Source organism: Empidonax traillii, unplaced genomic scaffold (assembly GCF_003031625.1).
Source record: "Empidonax traillii isolate 1590-97213 ecotype Southwest subspecies unplaced genomic scaffold, ASM303162v1 scaffold22:size5013007, whole genome shotgun sequence".
Classification (NCBI taxonomy): Eukaryota; Metazoa; Chordata; class Aves; order Passeriformes; family Tyrannidae; genus Empidonax; species Empidonax traillii.
The window spans coordinates 1712630-1729855 of record NW_020955215.1 but is presented as its reverse complement, the minus strand read 5'-3'; the positions used below and the strand labels follow the sequence as shown (position 1 = coordinate 1729855).

General features: G+C 55.5%; 1 protein-coding gene across 8 annotated transcripts in view; it reads right to left on the bottom strand.

The window, feature by feature from the left end:
* The window catches only part of ABLIM3 (actin binding LIM protein family member 3), a 52759-nt gene that overhangs the window by 18942 nt on the left and 16591 nt on the right, over nucleotides 1–17226 (bottom strand). For 7 of the 8 annotated variants that reach the window (XM_027901589.1, XM_027901529.1, XM_027901554.1 and 4 more), the window contains exon 2: nucleotides 1879–2019. In XM_027901589.1, the coding sequence (XP_027757390.1) occupies nucleotides 1879–2019 (141 nt within the window). The remainder of the gene's footprint in view (nucleotides 1–1878; nucleotides 2020–17226) is intronic. The other variant, XM_027901537.1, reaches the window with a different exon arrangement.

Below are 17226 nucleotides of genomic sequence, written 5' to 3'. Positions count from 1 at the left end.
CAACCTCTTTTCCTTCCCTGCTGTGGGAACCGTGGGTGGTGCACAGCCCATCACAGCAATCCAAGGAGACGTGGCCAGCCCTGGCCTCAGCATCATTTCCCTCCTACGAGTTCTCCATCCAGAGAGACCTCGAGAGCATCACACCCTGGAAGGCACATCAGGAGCGGTACAGGGACCAGGTCCTGGGGCCTTTGCACAATGCCCATCACCAGTCCTGCAGGGTGACAGGGTGGAGGGGGGACTACTGAGCAACTGAGCACCCCCTGGCACAGCCCACCTTGGTCTCTGTTTTATCCTTTGGCCCCAAGCACCCCTCTGTCCTGTCCTTGAACACCCTGCCTGCACTGCAGGCCAGCCCACAGAGCAGCCACCCTCCCCAGGGTGGCAGGGGACAGTTGGACGCACTTCTGCAGGGCCCATGGGGGCAGAGATGCAGCTCCTCTCCTTTGGAGCATCCCTTGGCCAAGCTGCTCCCTTGTGCTGAGTACCCATCCACCCGAGGGGCATAGGGCCAACACCCACTGCTCTCCAAAACAGCCTGTCAGCAACAAGGGACAGGTCACCAACTCTGGGACAGCATCAGGAAGCAGCAGAAAGATAAAATGCAGCTGGTTTATGCCCTGTTTGGTTTGGAGCCCATGGCATATCCCAGGGCTGCACTCCCATGCCAGGCTCTGGTGGACAGGGCAGGGACAGGCAGCCGTGGGAGCTGGCAGAGCCAGCCAGAGGTGGCAGGAGGTGAGAGCTGTGAGGGAAGGTGAGACAGGAGGATTTCCTCTCATTATTTATTCCTTTCCACTCAGAAATCGGGCAGGGAGCACTGCCAGGCTCTCCCTGCTGGCTCCTGGGCCCTTTGAAGCTGGCAGCTGTCTGAGCTCTTTGTCTGGATGCTCAGCTCCTGCTGGATCCTCCACCTCTGAGCTGGGAAGGGGCAGGATGCTCAGCACGGTGCCCTGCAGGTGTAGGTCAGCCCTGAGGGCAGCCCAGGACCCATATCTTTCCCAGAGATCTGGGACTGCCCATGCCACAGGGGACAGGGCTGCAGCAGCGGTGGGGACAGTCCAGAGAAGTGTCCCCTGCAGCCAAACCAGCTGTTCTCTGGGGAAGAGCAGCAAAGTATGGCCAGGGGGATGGGGATTTATGTCCTGCTTAGTACAAAGTGTTGGGAGCATGGAAGACCAGGGACCTTTAAAAAGGCCTGAAATGGGATGTTTTACAGCCTACAGAAGCAGCCACTGGCCTGGCTGAGAGTAGCTGCTCTAATAACGGTGCTGAGGAGCCCTTCAGCAACAGCTCTGCACCATTAGCTTTACAGCTCTGCAGCTTTCCTCTGGCGCTCAGGGAGGATCCAAGCAACCTCTCTCCTCCCTTTCTGCCAGCCCTGAGGGCCACTGAGTCCCAGCTGCATCCCAAGACACCTCAGTCGCATCTCATGGGCAGGTGGCAGTGATCTGTCACCCAGCCCCACCAGGAGCCACTCCAGGTAGCACCTCACCACCTCTCAGCCAGGCTGGCAATACCTCCTCCTCCTCCCCCTCCTCCCCCTCCTCCTCTTGATTTGGGTGTGGGCAGGCAGCTGAAGGACGTGGTGGCCCAGCCAGATCACAGACGGGCCACGGGCACGTTTGGGACCTGCACACTGCTGGCATTGAGGCTGCTCAAGGGTAGTGACATTGCCCAGCTCTCAGCCATCCCTTCACAGCCTCTGGCTCTGGCATCAGGCAGGGGCACCGTGTCATTACCTCCCACCTGTGCCATGACACTTCCCCCCTGCAGGAAGCTGCCACCCCTGGGCATCTCAGTAGGCCAGGTAAGTCTGTCCCCAGAATTTTGCTTTCCAGACTTCACCCAGGGTTGTGGGGCAACCTGGCCACCTACCTTGACAGGTGAAGCAGCGGATGTGGAAGTGGTTGCTCTGGACACGAACCACCTCGCCCTTGCAGGTGTCCCCACAGCGGTAGCACTGGATCACGGAGGAGCTGCTCCCAGGGGTGTAGGGGTTTTGCTGATAGGGAACTGCTGGCAGAAAAGAGGGAGGGGAAAGCGAGAGAGGGGAGGGGTCCGTTAGCCTCTGGGACACAGCTGGGTGTCACTGCACTGACCTCTGCCAAAGAGCCCTCTGGTGACAGCGACATGGCCACCGGACATCAGGCCATCACTAAAGGCAAAGGATAGCACCCAGTGACTCTGAGCTGGGTGCCCATCCCTGTCTGCATTTGGGATTTCCCTGCCCCACAGAAGAGCCACGTCCCATGTCTGGCTCACTGGTCTGCAGTGTAAGTGCCCAAGCTCCGCTCCCCGTCCTTGTGTGGACAGCCAAGTCACCTGCAGCATTGCCCCAAAGCCAGGCACACCTCCTCGGATGCCCTCCTGTCTCCTAAGCAGGTGCAGAAGGACAACACAAGGACCAGCCACCCACTGCTCTGCTCAGCCCTCAGGCAGCCCTGGCTTGCTGCTGACCCGCTCAGAAACAGCCCAGCAAGCACCGATTTGGCAGCAGCAGGGGAAGGAACTGCTGTTTTTTTTTTTTTGGAGCTTCCATTTGTTTGGTTAGGAACTGGAAGAAGAAGTAATTTTTCAAGGAGCTTTCAAACATCACAGCAATTGAGTGTTTGGCCCTGGTGGGACTCTCACCTCCTCAGCAAGGAGCAGCATCCCAGCCCCGCTGCTCCTTCCGGAGCGGCACCGTGGCGCGTGCGGGCTCCATGCTGAGCCGGGGGCCACAGGGGAGGGGAGGGTGACGTGGCTCCCTGACAACTGTGGGCAAAAGTCATCTTTCAACTGCTGAAGAGAGTCCTGAGACTCACCTCCACTCCTCATCCCCCTCCAGCAGCTCTGCAGAACACCACAAAGGTGATGCTCAGCAGCCTCACCCCGTGATCCAGGGTTGGATTCGTATGGAGCAGGGGATCTTTCTGCTGCCTCACCACAACCCCCAAACACACAGAGAAAACATGTTATTGAGCAGTTCCTGCTTTCCTTGCCCCACCTGCAAACGCCTGGACTGTGCAAGAGGTCTGGGCAGGCTGACACCATGCCAGCCCCTGCAGGCAGGGGCCAAGCAGCACAGGATTTACTTGCTGTAAGATTTCCGAGAGGGAGTCACGACTTGGGCAACTCGAGCAGCAAAAGGCAGGATTTCAATGGGCCAGAGATTTTCTGACCCAGTGCTGAACTGCATTCCCAGGAACAAGAGAAGCAGCTGATTGAAAGCCAGTCTGTGAAGTCCCTCCAGAGCTGGGAATAAGAGGCACAGGACAGAGGAGATCACTCATCAGAGGCTCCTCGCTCACTCAGGGGCAGATCAAGTGACAGGGAACAGAAACAGCCCATTATTGGCTTCAAAAGCAAAGAATGAGAAGTCAAAATGACATTGAGACTGTCTCAAAGTAAAATCACATTCCGTATGGCAACTGCCCAGAGACACGCTCTGCAGACGTGCACCACTGCTTCCCTCTGGGAAATGGGCTGACCCTCCCTGACCACTGCTCCAGCCCTGGGCTGTGGAGCTGCTGGGGACAGGCTGCCTCGCCAAGCTTGACCTGAGGGCTGCAAGGGAAGCTGAGGTACATTCCTGTGAGTGCCCTGCTGCAAAGTTCAGGCTCCAGCCTTCCAAAAGCTGCTGGGACTTCCCTCCTGATCATCCTTTTGCAGGCCAAGAGCTCTCAGAGGCCAACACAAGGCACTAAAGGATACCAAGTGCCAATAGAGGAGCAACAAAATGAGAGTCAGGCCTGGAGCTCGGACCAGTAGAGACACTAACTAGTCTAAACCTAATCACTTCAAGCTCCCAAATACAATGAAAGGAGCAGGGTACCTCTACCCATGCTTTCACAAGCATGTTTTGCCAAGGGGCACAAGCCCTGGGAACAGGAATCCAGGACCTCCTGTGGCAGCTGGTGGTGGTGGTGTGTGTCCATGAGCTCTGCAGCAGCCTGGGGGGACCAACAGGATCTCCCAAGGCTGGAATAAATGGGGGAATCTTTTCTGTGAGGGTCTCCAGCAGAGCAAGAGTTACAGCACTGAAACTTCCTCCCACGCACCCAGTGCTCACACCCTGGCCCAGAATGAAGCAGAAGCCAAGCCCTGGGACACAGCCATGGAAATCCACAAAGCTCGGTGAGAAAGGCATGACAGAGGCGGGAGGAAAAGCTGGGAATTAATCAACATTTAAACAAACATCGATAATAAAAAAAAGGGGAAGAAAAAAAAAATAATAATCTATGTCAGAAAATGCAGGCATCACTTATTCCGGGCTTCTGGTCTCTAGGGAAAAACTTCCTGGTGTCCATAGCAACACATCGCCAAGCCCCTGCATCGTCAGGTCTGATGGGAGGAAGAGAGAAGAAAAGGAGCCAAGGATGGAAGAGATGGTTATAGCTGTGTTCCACCACAGAAAGAGATGAAACCGATACGGTCACTCCTGCCTGTGCCCATGGAGACGGGTCAGGACCCAGCTTAGGGAACCATCTCCCTCCCGCCCGCTGGCTTTGTTCAGCACTACACCCAAAGCTCCCTGATTTGTGATTAACCTCCAGCCCATGCTGGAATTTTGTCCGGGAACATTAGTGCATTGTGTTGCTGGGGCTCTGCTTGTTTTCGAGCCGGCAGCTGCCCGCCTCGTGGCCTCGCGCAGGAAGTATTACACATCACTACAGCCCGGAGCAGAGGGACAGCTGAGCGGGGCAAAGCTCATTACACCCAAATAATCCAGTAATAATGTAAGTAGCATTAGTGGCCTCGCAGGCCGAGATGCAGCGGCCAGGGCAAGGGGGTGGGAGCTGCCCAAGGAATGCCTTAATCTCACCCCGGTTTGCTCCTGCTTTTGCTTGTGGAGCAGCTGCTGGGCGAGCCGGCTGCATTCAACAATTAATGCGTTTGTGCTCCACATTCAGACAGAAAGGTTGCCCAGGGCTGGGCTCCTGCAGGGCTGTGCCCATGTCCCTGCTGGCTCTTGATCTGCAGAGCCCCAGGAGTGGCAGTGAGCTGCCACAGGGCTGCGTGGGCACTCGACAGATTTCCCACTGATCCGGATTAAGGTGGCACCTCCGGTCAGGGATTGGTGCCCCGTGCAGCCTCGGGGTCAGGCAGCGGCAGCTGTGCACAAGTGAGGGAGTGGGCGACCTGGGCATGGGGAGAGACCCCCAAATAACATCCATGGGTGCCCAGAGAATCTCTGTCACCCAGGAGAGCAGAGGGACCCTGCCCAAGGGATCCTCCAAGCCACACTGCAGTGAGCAATCTGCAAGTTCCTGCTGTGCATCCCTGGGCAATCCCCCTCCTTCACTTCGGGAGGGTCAACGACCTTGTTTGTCTTCCTGTCCTCTTCCTGCTCAGAGTCCCAGCCCTCCACTGAGGAGCAGTGGGATGGGGAAATGCCGAACCCTTATGCTGCCTCTGGAACACTCTGAACCCTTCAGGAGTGGAGCGTTGGCAGAGGATAATTCCCATCTACCTTGGAGGGTTTGCAGCTCAACACCAATGCAAATAACAAGGTGGCTCAAAACAAGCTCCACCAGCAGGTTGGCCCCCCTCCCTTCTACCCAGGCAGCCCCATGTCCCACAGCCACAGCAAACTAGGAGCAAGTTTCCAGGAGCAGAAGCTGCACAGAGACATCCAGAGGCAAAAAAGATCCATCCATCCTACCTTGCTGGGACCAAACCAGGTGCTGCTGGTTTCCCACCTATCTTTCCCCCTACCCACCCCCCTCAGCCCATTAGCCCTCCAGGAAGGTCCATCAGGTACAAGCTGATGCAGGTGGGGTTTGGATCATCAGCAACAGGAACTGGAAGCTCCCACCCAGCTCTGCCTGCCCTGACACTGTGTTTGCTGTCAGCATGTTTATGAGGCTGCATCTCCACAGGGGAATGGGGATGACTGACTTAATTAATTATCAGTAATTAATATCTGCACAATGCTGGGAGAGCTACAGGTGAAGGGGACTGTGGAAAAGCAAAGCATTCATCCTCAAATTAATAAGGAGAGGCAGCACCACTGTGGGAAGCTGAGGGGAACTGTAGGTGCCAGGGGGTGATGCTTGGGGTGATGCTGGGGCTGAGCATTGGCAGTGAGGGGTGAACAGGTGGGTGCTGCCTGTGTGTAGGGAAGATGTGGGTGTCAGCACGGGGTACAGCTCCAGAAATGCTGGATGTGAGACCTGAGTTGGGGAGTGGATGCTGGAAGGGGAAGGGGAGCAGCAGTGCTGCAAGGCAGATATGTTGGCAGGAGTCCTCACACCTCCATGGGGCTGAGCTCCCTTCCAGAAGCCGCTGCCTCTCACTCATCCCTGCTGCTTCCCACTCCTCCCTGCTGCCTCACAGTGAGCGATTCACCACAGTCATCCTCTGCACGCTCCCTGCCCAAACTGGGTCTGTAAATCATCCTCTCACAGAAACCCACTGGGGGTGGTGGGACCACCGTGGCACAGGCTGCGTGTGGGATGAGGCTGCCCCGGGGAGGGTGAGGGAAGCTGGGCACCCCCACTGGATGCCTGAACCCTGGGGTGGGCACAGCTGGCAGGCCCTGTGCCCTTGTGCCCCCAGGAAAGGGCCAATGCCATGGCACTGGGTGAAGGCGAGGAGGGGGTCAGGAGCGTGGTGGGGCTGGGGTGGCTCAGGAAGAGGAAGCCCAGCCCTGCCAGTCCTAGAGGCGTCAAGGCTGAGGGGCGGCAATGACTGGCCAGAAAGGAATTTTGCTGGAAGCACTGGAGGCTGAGGGAGAGGCTGGGGTGAAGCACGGGTGATGGGACACTGTGCTGGGCTGGGGGCAGAGAGCGAGGGGGCTGTGAAAGAAACCTGCACTGGCATATGGGGACACAGAGGTGGCACTCTGGGAGCCTGCACCCCAAATCCTCTTGCTGCAGCAGGGATTGAGGGTGACCTGACTGGCTCCAACCCCCACGGGAGGTGAGGGTGAAGGGGAGGATTTCCCCTCCAGGCAGGAGCTACGCTTTGTCCCAGGGGTGGCCAGGGAGGAAGGGTGGGACCTCCAGCAGCTGCGGGATATGGGTTTCTCATCATCAGCAGGGCTGAGGGCTCCTGCCTGCTGTCCTGCCAGAGAGCTTGGCCACAGCCATAAAAATGCTTTGCGGAGGAAGAGAAAGACAGGCTTGGGGCCAAATGATTCTGGTTCTTCAGACAGACGGGCATTGGCAGAGCCTCAGCCTGGGTCCTGTGGGGCTGCTCTTGACCCTGGCATGCGGAAATGTGTCTGCTCCAACCACTGTGGTTGCTTGTCCCCCCCCAGCTCCCTGCTGAGAAGGTGATGGTGGGAAACAGTAAAGAGCTGGGTAAGGGGCTCAGTTGAAGGATCAGCCAAATCACTCCGGGAATTAGGGGAGAGTCCAGTAGTTGGGATGCTCAGCTCTGGTCATGAATCTGACACCTGCTGTGACATCTGCATGGCCATCTCGGTCTCAGGCAAATGCTTCCCATTGAGCTTCCACGGATAAAAGTAATTTTGATCAAGGAGAATATGATATATTTACCTTTGGACAAAATATTTTATGTTCTGATCCTTCCCTTAAGTAAAATCCAGAAGCATCACATGGCTCATTACTTAATATTTACATTTTTAAGCAGGCCAAGTTCTTCCAAAAAAGGCATGGGCTGAGGACAAGTACCACGGATCTGCTGTGGGACAGTTTGAGACTGGAGCAGCTCCGGCTGCTTCTCCGAATGTTTACATTGCACCCATCGCTGTTCCCACGTGTGTGGCGCAGGAGTGGGCTGGGACAGGCACTGGCAGGGAATGGGGCAGTGCAGGGGCCGTGGGCTGGGAGCAGTGGGGACCTCACGCAGAGCAGGCACTGAGTTATTTCCAAGCCGTCAGAAAACAGCTCTGTTAGTCAGCTCGGAGTGTCGTGCAGGCGGGATTACGAACCCCTGTCAAGTCCACGCCAGCCTCTCCTCTCCTCTCTTGGCTCACAGGCAAAGCCATCTGCAGCTTAGGGCTAAAAGCCTCCAGCGTGTTGCAGCTCCTAATCCAGACCTAGGCTTCCCTAATTAGATCATGACCAATTATTGCTCCCACCTGCCTCACGCTGTCCCCTCATCCCCCCCTCCACCGCTGTCACTCCCGCACCGTGCATCTTCCTTCCTGCCTCTCCCAGGAGGGCTGGCAGCTGGGCAAAACCCCTACCACAGGCTCCTAAGGAGCTCAGATGTTTGCTCTGATCCCATTCCAGCCCCCAACTCTTGGGCACACTGCAGATTTGAACCTCAGGATACTCCCAGGCTCGCTCCCTGACTTGTCAGGACAGTGGCTGGGAAGGATGGGGATGTGGAGGTGGGCACGGCCCAAGAGCTGGCAGCACTGTGCTCTGCACCACATGGGCAGTGCTGCCCAGGCAGAGCAGCAGAGTGAGCAGAACCAGCTTCTCTGCTCTGCTCCCCAAGCTCCCAGCACTGCGCTGGAAGCAAAATAACCAGTGCTGAGGGGTTCCACAGAGCTCATGTCCAGCTGGAACTGGGAGGAGGCAACTGTCACTGTTGCACAGTCTCAAGTGGTGACAGTCACTGTGGCTGGCCAGGGACATGGAAAGGTGCCCAAAGGGGTGCCAAAGCATTGTGCATGGGCATGGCAGGACACTGTACCAGGCTGGGAGATGCTTTGCAGGGGGCCACACTGCTACCACCCCAAAAACAGCAAAGAGGGAGGTCAAAAACACAGTTAGAGACAAAGGAGAGGGGTAAATAGAGAGAGAGAAGGAGAAAAATAAAGAGGATAGGAGGAAATAGGAAAAAAAGATGGAGCAGTGAATAGTGAGGGCCCTGTCTGCACAGCAGAATTTGTTTCTGGCTGTGTTCATGGAAACTATCCTCCAAATGTGACATGGAGGAAGCAGTGATTGTCTCCCCATGCTGACCTGGCCACGGGCTGCTGCCCGTGCCTGCCTGCAGGATGTTTACTTCCCAGCACAGGCAGCACCGGCAGGGCTGGAACGTGCCAGAGAAAGCCAGAGACCCCACTGCTGACTGAGGCTGCAGCAGGTTTCACCTCCTCCCCTGCAGGAACCTGCAACCCCTGTGGAACCCCCAGTCCCAATTCCAGCAGCACCATGGGCTGTCCTGAGTGAGGGGCCCTGGGATCTCCCTGGTTTGCTGAAAGCACTGACTGCTGCAGCTGTGAATTTTTTTCCAGATTCTCAACAAAAAGAGGAAAAAGTTTCTCTTCTAGTTCTTGGAGCTGCAGGGAAATTTGACAAGCTCAGCGCAGAGCAGCCTGACAACAGAAAACCTTGTGCAGAGTTCACGAGCTTCCCCAGCCTGACAGCTACGCCCTGGGCTGCCCAGAGCCAGTGAGCCAGGAAGCACACTGTGTCCCAACAATTCCCAACCACCCTCCTCGCAGTGGCCACCACAGGGAAGCAGCCCATGCGTGGCATCCTCATGCAGGGGGCCGCAGCGACACTCACACCCAGAGCATTCCTCCAGGGAAAGAGATCCTTTTGTCACTCACCAGGCAAAGGAGGAGACCGAGTGCCCCTCACCAACATCCCCAGCCCCAAGCTGAGAGGGTGCCCACAGCTGGGCTGCATCCCTTGTTATCCCTGTCCTCATTCCACCAGCAGTGCCTGCTTAGAGGCACCAGGGTTTTTACCAGCATTCACCTTCTATCACAGAACCATCCTTTAAAGCTGAATTGTCACTCGCCAGTCACAGAAACTAAATAAATGAAGAGGTGGAGGGCTTTATGGCACAAGCCTCCCCTGCCTGGCAAGTGCTGTGGCATGGGGCAGCATCACTTGGGACCTTCACAGAATCATTTAGGTTGGAAAAGACCTGCAGGATCATCAACCTATGACCAATCACCTCCTTGTCAACCAGACCACAGCACTGAGTGCCATGTCCAGTCTTTCCTTGAACACCTCCAGAAATGGTGACTCCACCACCTCCCTGGGCAGCCCCTTCCAATGCCTGACAACCCCTTCTGTGAAGAAATCCCTCCTGATGTCCAACCTGAACCTGCCCTGGCACAGCTTCAGGTCATTTCCTCTTCTGTCACTATTTGCCTGGGAGAACTAGCACCTTCCCTTTCAGGAAAGGACCCTGCCAGGATGGCTGCATGGAGACTGGAGGAGAGCGAAGGGCCAGGAGTGGGGCTGGGCACCCCCCCATGTGGGAGTCTGGGGGCACAGAGCTCAGGAAGGGGCTGAAGCAAGGGAGAAGGCATTGCAGGTGTAGCACTGGAAGATAAGAAGTTCAGGTGTGTGTTTGAATACCTGTGCTTGCAGCCACATCAGTGCACGGCCCCTGTGGGATGGCGTGTGTCCTCCACACTGGCTGCTTTTCTCCCATCTCCAACAAGTGCTGCTGGGATCTCTTTTTCCCACATAATACTTGTACAGCTTGTCATGGCAACAAGATCTCCTCGAACTGCAATTGCAGCCAGGATGCCTAGTGCTCATGTTGGCCTGTCTGCAGACATCATGGAAGCCCCTTCCAGCAGAGCTCTGGGCTCCGCAGACACCCAAACTGGGTGCAAACTGGGACCCCCAAGGGAGGCTGCTGCCTGCCTTCCTGTGCCAGGCCCAAACTGCCTCTCAGCCAGCACGGAACAGGGATTTGGAGATGTTTTGCAATGACTAACAGACAGCACCAGGCAACTCCTCCCATTTGATTCCTCCCAAGAAGGGTCTGTGGGATGCTCAGCCCCCCTGCACTGAACTAGCTGCTCCCCACCTTGTACATGTTTGTCCCCCGCAGCAGGAACTTGCAGGAAGCATGAAAGAACTGGGTGATGCGAGGGAAGGAAGTCTGTGATCCAACTGTGTTCCTTGCAGGCAGGGCAGGGGCTGGGGCCATTCCTCCCAGGGTCACCCTCCTGGGCCACCACTCAAGTGCTGCAGCCAAAATCGTGACTGCTGCTCCCTCTGCTCCTGACACAGCGATTGCACCAGGATCTGCTCTCCACAAGCTGTGTTTACAGAATCACAGAATCATTTATGTTGGGAAAGACCTCTGAGATCACTGAGTCCATCCTGTGACTGGTCACTGCCTTGTCAGCTAGATCACAGCACTGAGTGCCACATCCAGTTGTTTCTTGGACAACTTCAGGGATGGTGACTCCACCTCCCTGGGCAGCCCCTTCCAATGCTTGACAACCCTTTCTGTGAAGAAATTCTTCCTGATGTCCAACCTGAACCTGCCCTGGCGCAGCTTCAGGTCATTTCCTCTTGTCCTGCCACTTGTTACCTGGGAGAAGAGGCCAGCCCACACCTGTCTATAACCTCCATTCAGGTGGTTCTAGAGAGTGAAGAAGTCTCCCCTCAGCCTCCTTTTCTCCAGGGTGAGCCTTTCCAGCTCCCTCAGCCACTCCTTACGTGACACACCCATCCTCATCCTCTCACACAGTATCACACCCAGAGCTCCTGTCTCCCCAGAATCCCAGGCTGCATCTCAACCTGACGCCAAGTGCTGTAGATAACCACGCAGGCATGAGGGGTTCAGTCCCTCTGAAAGCTTGTGGAAAAGAGATCCCCTGGCACCTGGTGTACCCTGTCCATATGCTGACTGAACACGCCACAGCTGCCTGCATATTCTACCTGGAGAGCTCAGGCTTCCCAGCAGGCCTGGTATTTCCACTGAGTGTGGGGCTGGAGATGTAGTGCTCGGCAGGGAATCACAGGCTCTAGGAACAGCAGTAAATCTCCAAAAGGCACAGCTCAAATTTCACAGCAACTATTTAATTCCCCTCCCTATTATCCCTGAGAATATTTTAGTAGTTCTTGGTGTCTTGGGGAGAGGAAGAGAAAGGATAGATTGCATTTTAATTAATAATTGCTGAAATGCATGGCTGCCCAGGGCAGGAGCCACAGTGAGCCCCGAGCAGAGAGCTATGCCAAACAGCATGACAGTCCTCAGGTGCCAGAGGGCTGGTGCCAGGTCCTGCCCCAGGGTGTCTCCAGCAGGACAGCTGTAAGCAACCCTCTCTGTCACTATCCCAGGCTGGAATAAGGATGCTCTGCTCCTCTGCAAGCCAGAAGGCTACCTTCCTTCTTCCTCTTGAAATCTCTGCTTTAGGACTGCAGCTGGTCCCAGCCCTGACACTCACATCCTGCTCTGATACAAGGTCAGGCTCACCAAGGAGTCCCAGAACAGCCCACAGCAGTGCAGGGCTGAGAAGGGCTTGGTTCAGACACCCCAAAGCACCAGCAGCTCGCTTGGCTGGCTCAGGGAACCAGCCAAGCTGTGCAGGGACTGCCACCAAGCCAGTGCAGAGCTGGTGGCAGGACAGGACACCGTGGTGGCACACCAGGCCGCACGGCACAAACTGGGGAGCTGTGCAGAGCCCCCGAGAGCACAGACAGCTGTCTATTTGCTTTGCTTTCGAGAAAAATGGAGCAGTGAAACCATGGGGGAGAGGGAGGAAGAAGCATGTGTGTGCAAGCTGAAGGAGAGATGGAGGATGCAGGCAGCAAACCAGTGTCCCCAGGGGACAAATCCACAGCAGATGCACTGCCCAGAGCTACTCTCTCTCCCCCTCATCCCAGCAGGAGAGGATGGAGATGCCCCACCATGGTGGAGGACACACACTTGTACACCCCGAACAGATACCTGCACACGGGCACATCAGCTCAGCACTCAGGAGGCTGCTGACATGCTGGATCTGGGCCCAGGAAGCCAGAACAGGTCTCTCTTGAAGGGCTGCCTCTTGATTCAAAGGGTCAGCTGCAAATTAGGAAGTCTGATGGAACAATAAGCAGCGGGGGCGAAGCCCAGAGTGACACAGAGAGGCAGGACCCAGCGGGGAGCTGCCAAGAAACCTCAGCCACGTGCTGTTTATCCCAGCCCTGCACTGGGCAGGAGGGTCACAGCTCTCCAGGTCCAGAGCCCTCACAGCACCTGCCAGGGGAGGCAAGACCGGGCTCCTGCAGCACTGCACAAAACCCCAGCCTTTTACACACAAAGCCAAGGACAACATGGCCAGGAACACAGCGAGAGCCCAAACCCACACTCCTGCCCTCTCACCCTCACACACATCCCCCCTGGAGCATCCCAACCCCAACCTGCAGCCAGGGGTATCCCAAGCCTGCCACGTGCAGCCAGGCACTGTGCCAGGGCTGCTCCCACTGCCAGCGTTTGCCACCGCTCCCACTGGCTGCTGCCACCCTAGCAGATGTGCAGCACTCTCTGAGCTCAGCATTTTGGGCTGCAAAAAGGTTTATTTGAGGCGGGTGAGGAGGAAACCCTGCTGAGAGGCTGAAGATGGGATTTCATCCTTACATCTGGTTCAGCTTAAAAAGTCTTGCCTGAGCTGTTACAGATGCAAACAAACAGTGTACGAGCGAGGGGGCGTGAGGCGGATGATGAACGCAGGCACATTGCTCATCCATGGGCTTGAGCTCTGCCTGTGTCCCAAGCAGGGCTGAGAGGGAGAGCAAATATGAAAGGCTTCCCCATGTCCCCTCCTCCACTGAAGTCACCCAGTGGCCAGGTTGGACAGCGTTTTGAGCAATCTGGTCTAGTGGAAGGTGTCCCTGCCCACGGCAGGGGAATGGAAGTAGATGTTTTTTAAAGTCCCTTCCAACCCAAACCATTCTATGATTTTATGACATCTCTCTGCCTCAGTACACACAGCCACTGTATGCCACCCATCCTCTGAGCATGGGACCAAACTTGAGCTGCCACTCCCAGCAGGAACCTTGGGCCACCCATGGGTCCCAGCAGTCCTAGCCCTGCCCTTGGCCACCCCAGCCTCTCTCCTGCCCACCTAGGGAGAGGACCTGGCAGGGTGGTCTCGAGGGAGACAGCTCACTTGGCAGTCAGGCACTGACGGCCAAAGCCCATCTCCTCCCCCGGATTTTATTCATGAGGCATGACAAGTGGGTGAGCCACAGCCAAACAGCTCACCCAGCAGCCTCAGCCTGTGAGAACGCAGGAGGAGCGACCTTGACTGTAGGCTGGACCCAGCCCCAACCCACACGATGCTATTTTCGGCTCTAACTGGGCTGGACAGGTTTGGGGGGTCCATGCAAGGGATACTCTTGAGTCCTAGTGTTGAGGGGTGCCAGATGTGCATAGCAGAAGAGTCTAAACTTGAGGTCCTGGCCAAAAGATGAAAACCCTTAGCTCATCATTTTGCTGAGGCCAAATTTCCTGCTAAATAGAGTCTGTGTTTAGTGCTGGGAGACAGTCCGGGCTGTGTGGGAGTGCTGGGAGCCCAGGGGACTCTCCCCTCGCTGCCAAAGCCCACCCACTGCCACCAGCCAGGGAGGCAGCAGCCTGGGCGAGCTTTAGCAGGAGGGACCCATCCCAGCTGAAAAAAAATAAAAACCACCCCCAAAAAACCCAAACAGAAAGCAGCAAAGGGGCTTTCTGAGGAAGGGAAAGGGCAAAGGAGCTATCAGATGGTCTCTGACACGGTGGCATCTCCCGCCGGGCCTTGGAGGGGGCTGTGGAGTCAGTGCCAGGGTGTCCAGGACAGGAGCCGACACAATGGAAACATTCAAGCTCGTTCCTCGCACGCACACGAACGCGCCGGAGACAGCCCGGACAGAAAGGAGCTTATTTCTGGCTGATGCATGGAGGGATTTTCTGTTTGCTGCTGTGTTTTGTATTTGCAGCTTCCCGTATGGAAATGCTTTTTCCCTTTAACCTCCACCCATGAGCCCAGTGGATTTTGTTGCAGTTTCCAAAACATATGGTGCATACATCAAAAACATAAAGGATGCTATATTTAAAATATTACAAAGAAAGCCAGGAGCTGACATTTTTAAACTAGGGCAGCGTCTGAGAGTGAAAAATGTGGGGATTTAGGATTTTCTATGCCAGATCAGAGAAACAGTCCCATTCGATGAGACAGAGCCAGGCTGGCAACCCGCCACCTTGCAGCAGACTGTTGCTTACATAGTCTGGTACCACTTTTGGGAGAGGATCCACTCGGTCAGTCTGTGCCTGCACTCTGGTACTTCCAAGGGGCCTCAGTGCTGCTGAGTCCAGCACATCCCTGCCCTGATTGCCGAGTTTAATGTCCAGCCGATACTTGGCAAGGTGGTCTGCACGTGATGCTCTGGAAAGACAGCCCCAAACCATAATGCACTGAGCTCATTTCTTCCTGGTTTCTTCTGACATCAGTTGATTCCCTGATGGGCCGAGAACCTCCTGCATTACCCCACTAATCGCTCTGTGTGCAGCATCATTTATCTGGCCAACACAAGCACTGCAAGGGAGAAAAATTCATGCCTTTTGCAAGTACAGTTTAGAAGAGCAGAGCCTTCTCCCTGTCATTTCTCTGGGCTGGAGCTTGTTTCTCCTATTCTACAGAGTGCAGAACACTCACTTGTTTTATTTTAAACCATATTCATGCTGGCATTGTAACTCCAACCTGGGAGACTGCGTCATAGCCAGGGAATGAGGGGTGTTGGATTTGCTATTTTTAACTCTTTCTACTCCAGGGAGTGAACTGAAATCAGATCTCCATCCAGAGACTGTATAGATATTAATGCAATGAAATGGGAATTTGGACTAGGGGTGACAGCTGCCAAAGCAAGCCCTGGCGTCACAGAGGGGACAATCACCCCATAAATAGGAGGCATGGAAGGGATATATATTACAGAACAATTTCAATGCCATCAGCACGTGCTCAGAGGGATGGGAGGGTCAAGACTAGTCACCCCCCCAGCCAGTCCCATTCCAGAGGATGAATTACAGCTCATAGCTGTTGGTAAAACACCATCAGGAGCTTCCCTAGCAGGCTCCAAATTCCTCTAACTACTCTTATATCCTGGGAAGGTGATTTCTAAAACAACTGGGACCTCTTTCAGCTGTGCTCCTGGCAGGGGGGGCAACACTGCCCAGGGCTGCAGCAAGAAGGGCACTGTCACATCCCCCTGCAGCCCTGCTGAACCATCAAACCCCCTGCAAACCACGGGGTCAGAACAGACAAAACACACTCCTGCAGTCCACTAATACAGAGCATCCCACAAAACCTGTGCAAACCCCTTCCAGGGCAGAGCTCAGCAGAGCCCCCGGGGGGGATCCCCGTGGCACAGAGTGTGTTTACTGCTTTCCTTAATCTATTGTGATCCCCACTCTAATTATGTTAAAGGTAGCAAATGGAGCCTTTAAGTGGTCATAAAAAGATTGTATTCACCCCCCATGGAGCTTATTTGAGACACCTGGCCATGCATATGGGTGGCAGAGAGGGGAACACGGCAGGCGCTGGGGCTGCACGTGGGGGGACAGCCCTGTGCCAGGGAGAGCCCAGTGGACACCAACTTGTTTCACAGTATCATTTCCGTTGGAAAAGACCTCCAAGATCATCGGAGTCCAACCTTTGACTAATCACCACCTTGTCAACTAGACCAGAATACTCAGTGCCACATCCAGTCGTTCCTTGAACACCTCCTGGGATGGTGACTCCACTACCTCCCTGGGCAGTCCTTACAGGGTTTCAGGCACCGCAAGCACTGCAGGACAACACAAGGCATCAGAGATGCTGAGCCTCAGGACAGTACTAGAAAACAGCACATCACCAGCCCCTTGCTGCCTGATGTCCATCTCACCTATCCCCTCCTTAGCGCTGGTGGTTGCAGTAAAACCCCGTGGGACAGAGAATCTTCTACAACCTCTAAGGAGCACACACAGCCCCTTGGCACTGTGAGTGCCAACAGAAGGGTATTCCAGAGGGGATTCTCTCCGTGCAGCAGCACCTGAGCACGGTGAACTAACAGTAGTGCTAAGTGCCCAGTGGCAGCAATCCATGGCCTCTCTGAGAGCCACTGCCCCAACCCACCTACCAGAAGTAAAAGGTGGGTTCAGAGTGAGGAAACGCCCTCCCCAGCATGCAGGGAATCACTAAGCCGTCCCTGGGACAGAGAAGACTGGAGTAGTCATGGTCCACCTCAGTGCAGAGCCAGCGTGGAGCTCGTGACAGCCTGTACCTGCAAGCCCTGCCCGAGCCTGTCTCTAGCACACATAGGTGTGCACAGCCAGACACCACTGTAGCCTGGCATCCCCATTCCTCCACTGGCAGCTGCCACAGGCTCAGGTCCATCCTGCTGCCCTGGAAGAGGCAGATATCCCCCTGAGCTCTGCAAGACCTCCCGCTGAGGCTGATCTCACCCAGAGCCATTAATGTTTAGCTTCTGCTATGTGTGGGTTTCGGTTGGCCGGAAACAAAGCTCTTGCTATTAAAAGACAGTTTTTGTTCTTCTTGCCATCTGTATGTTTGTGTATTTCCCCTACCACCATAATTAGCAGGCTGGGCTCCAGCCAGGCTCA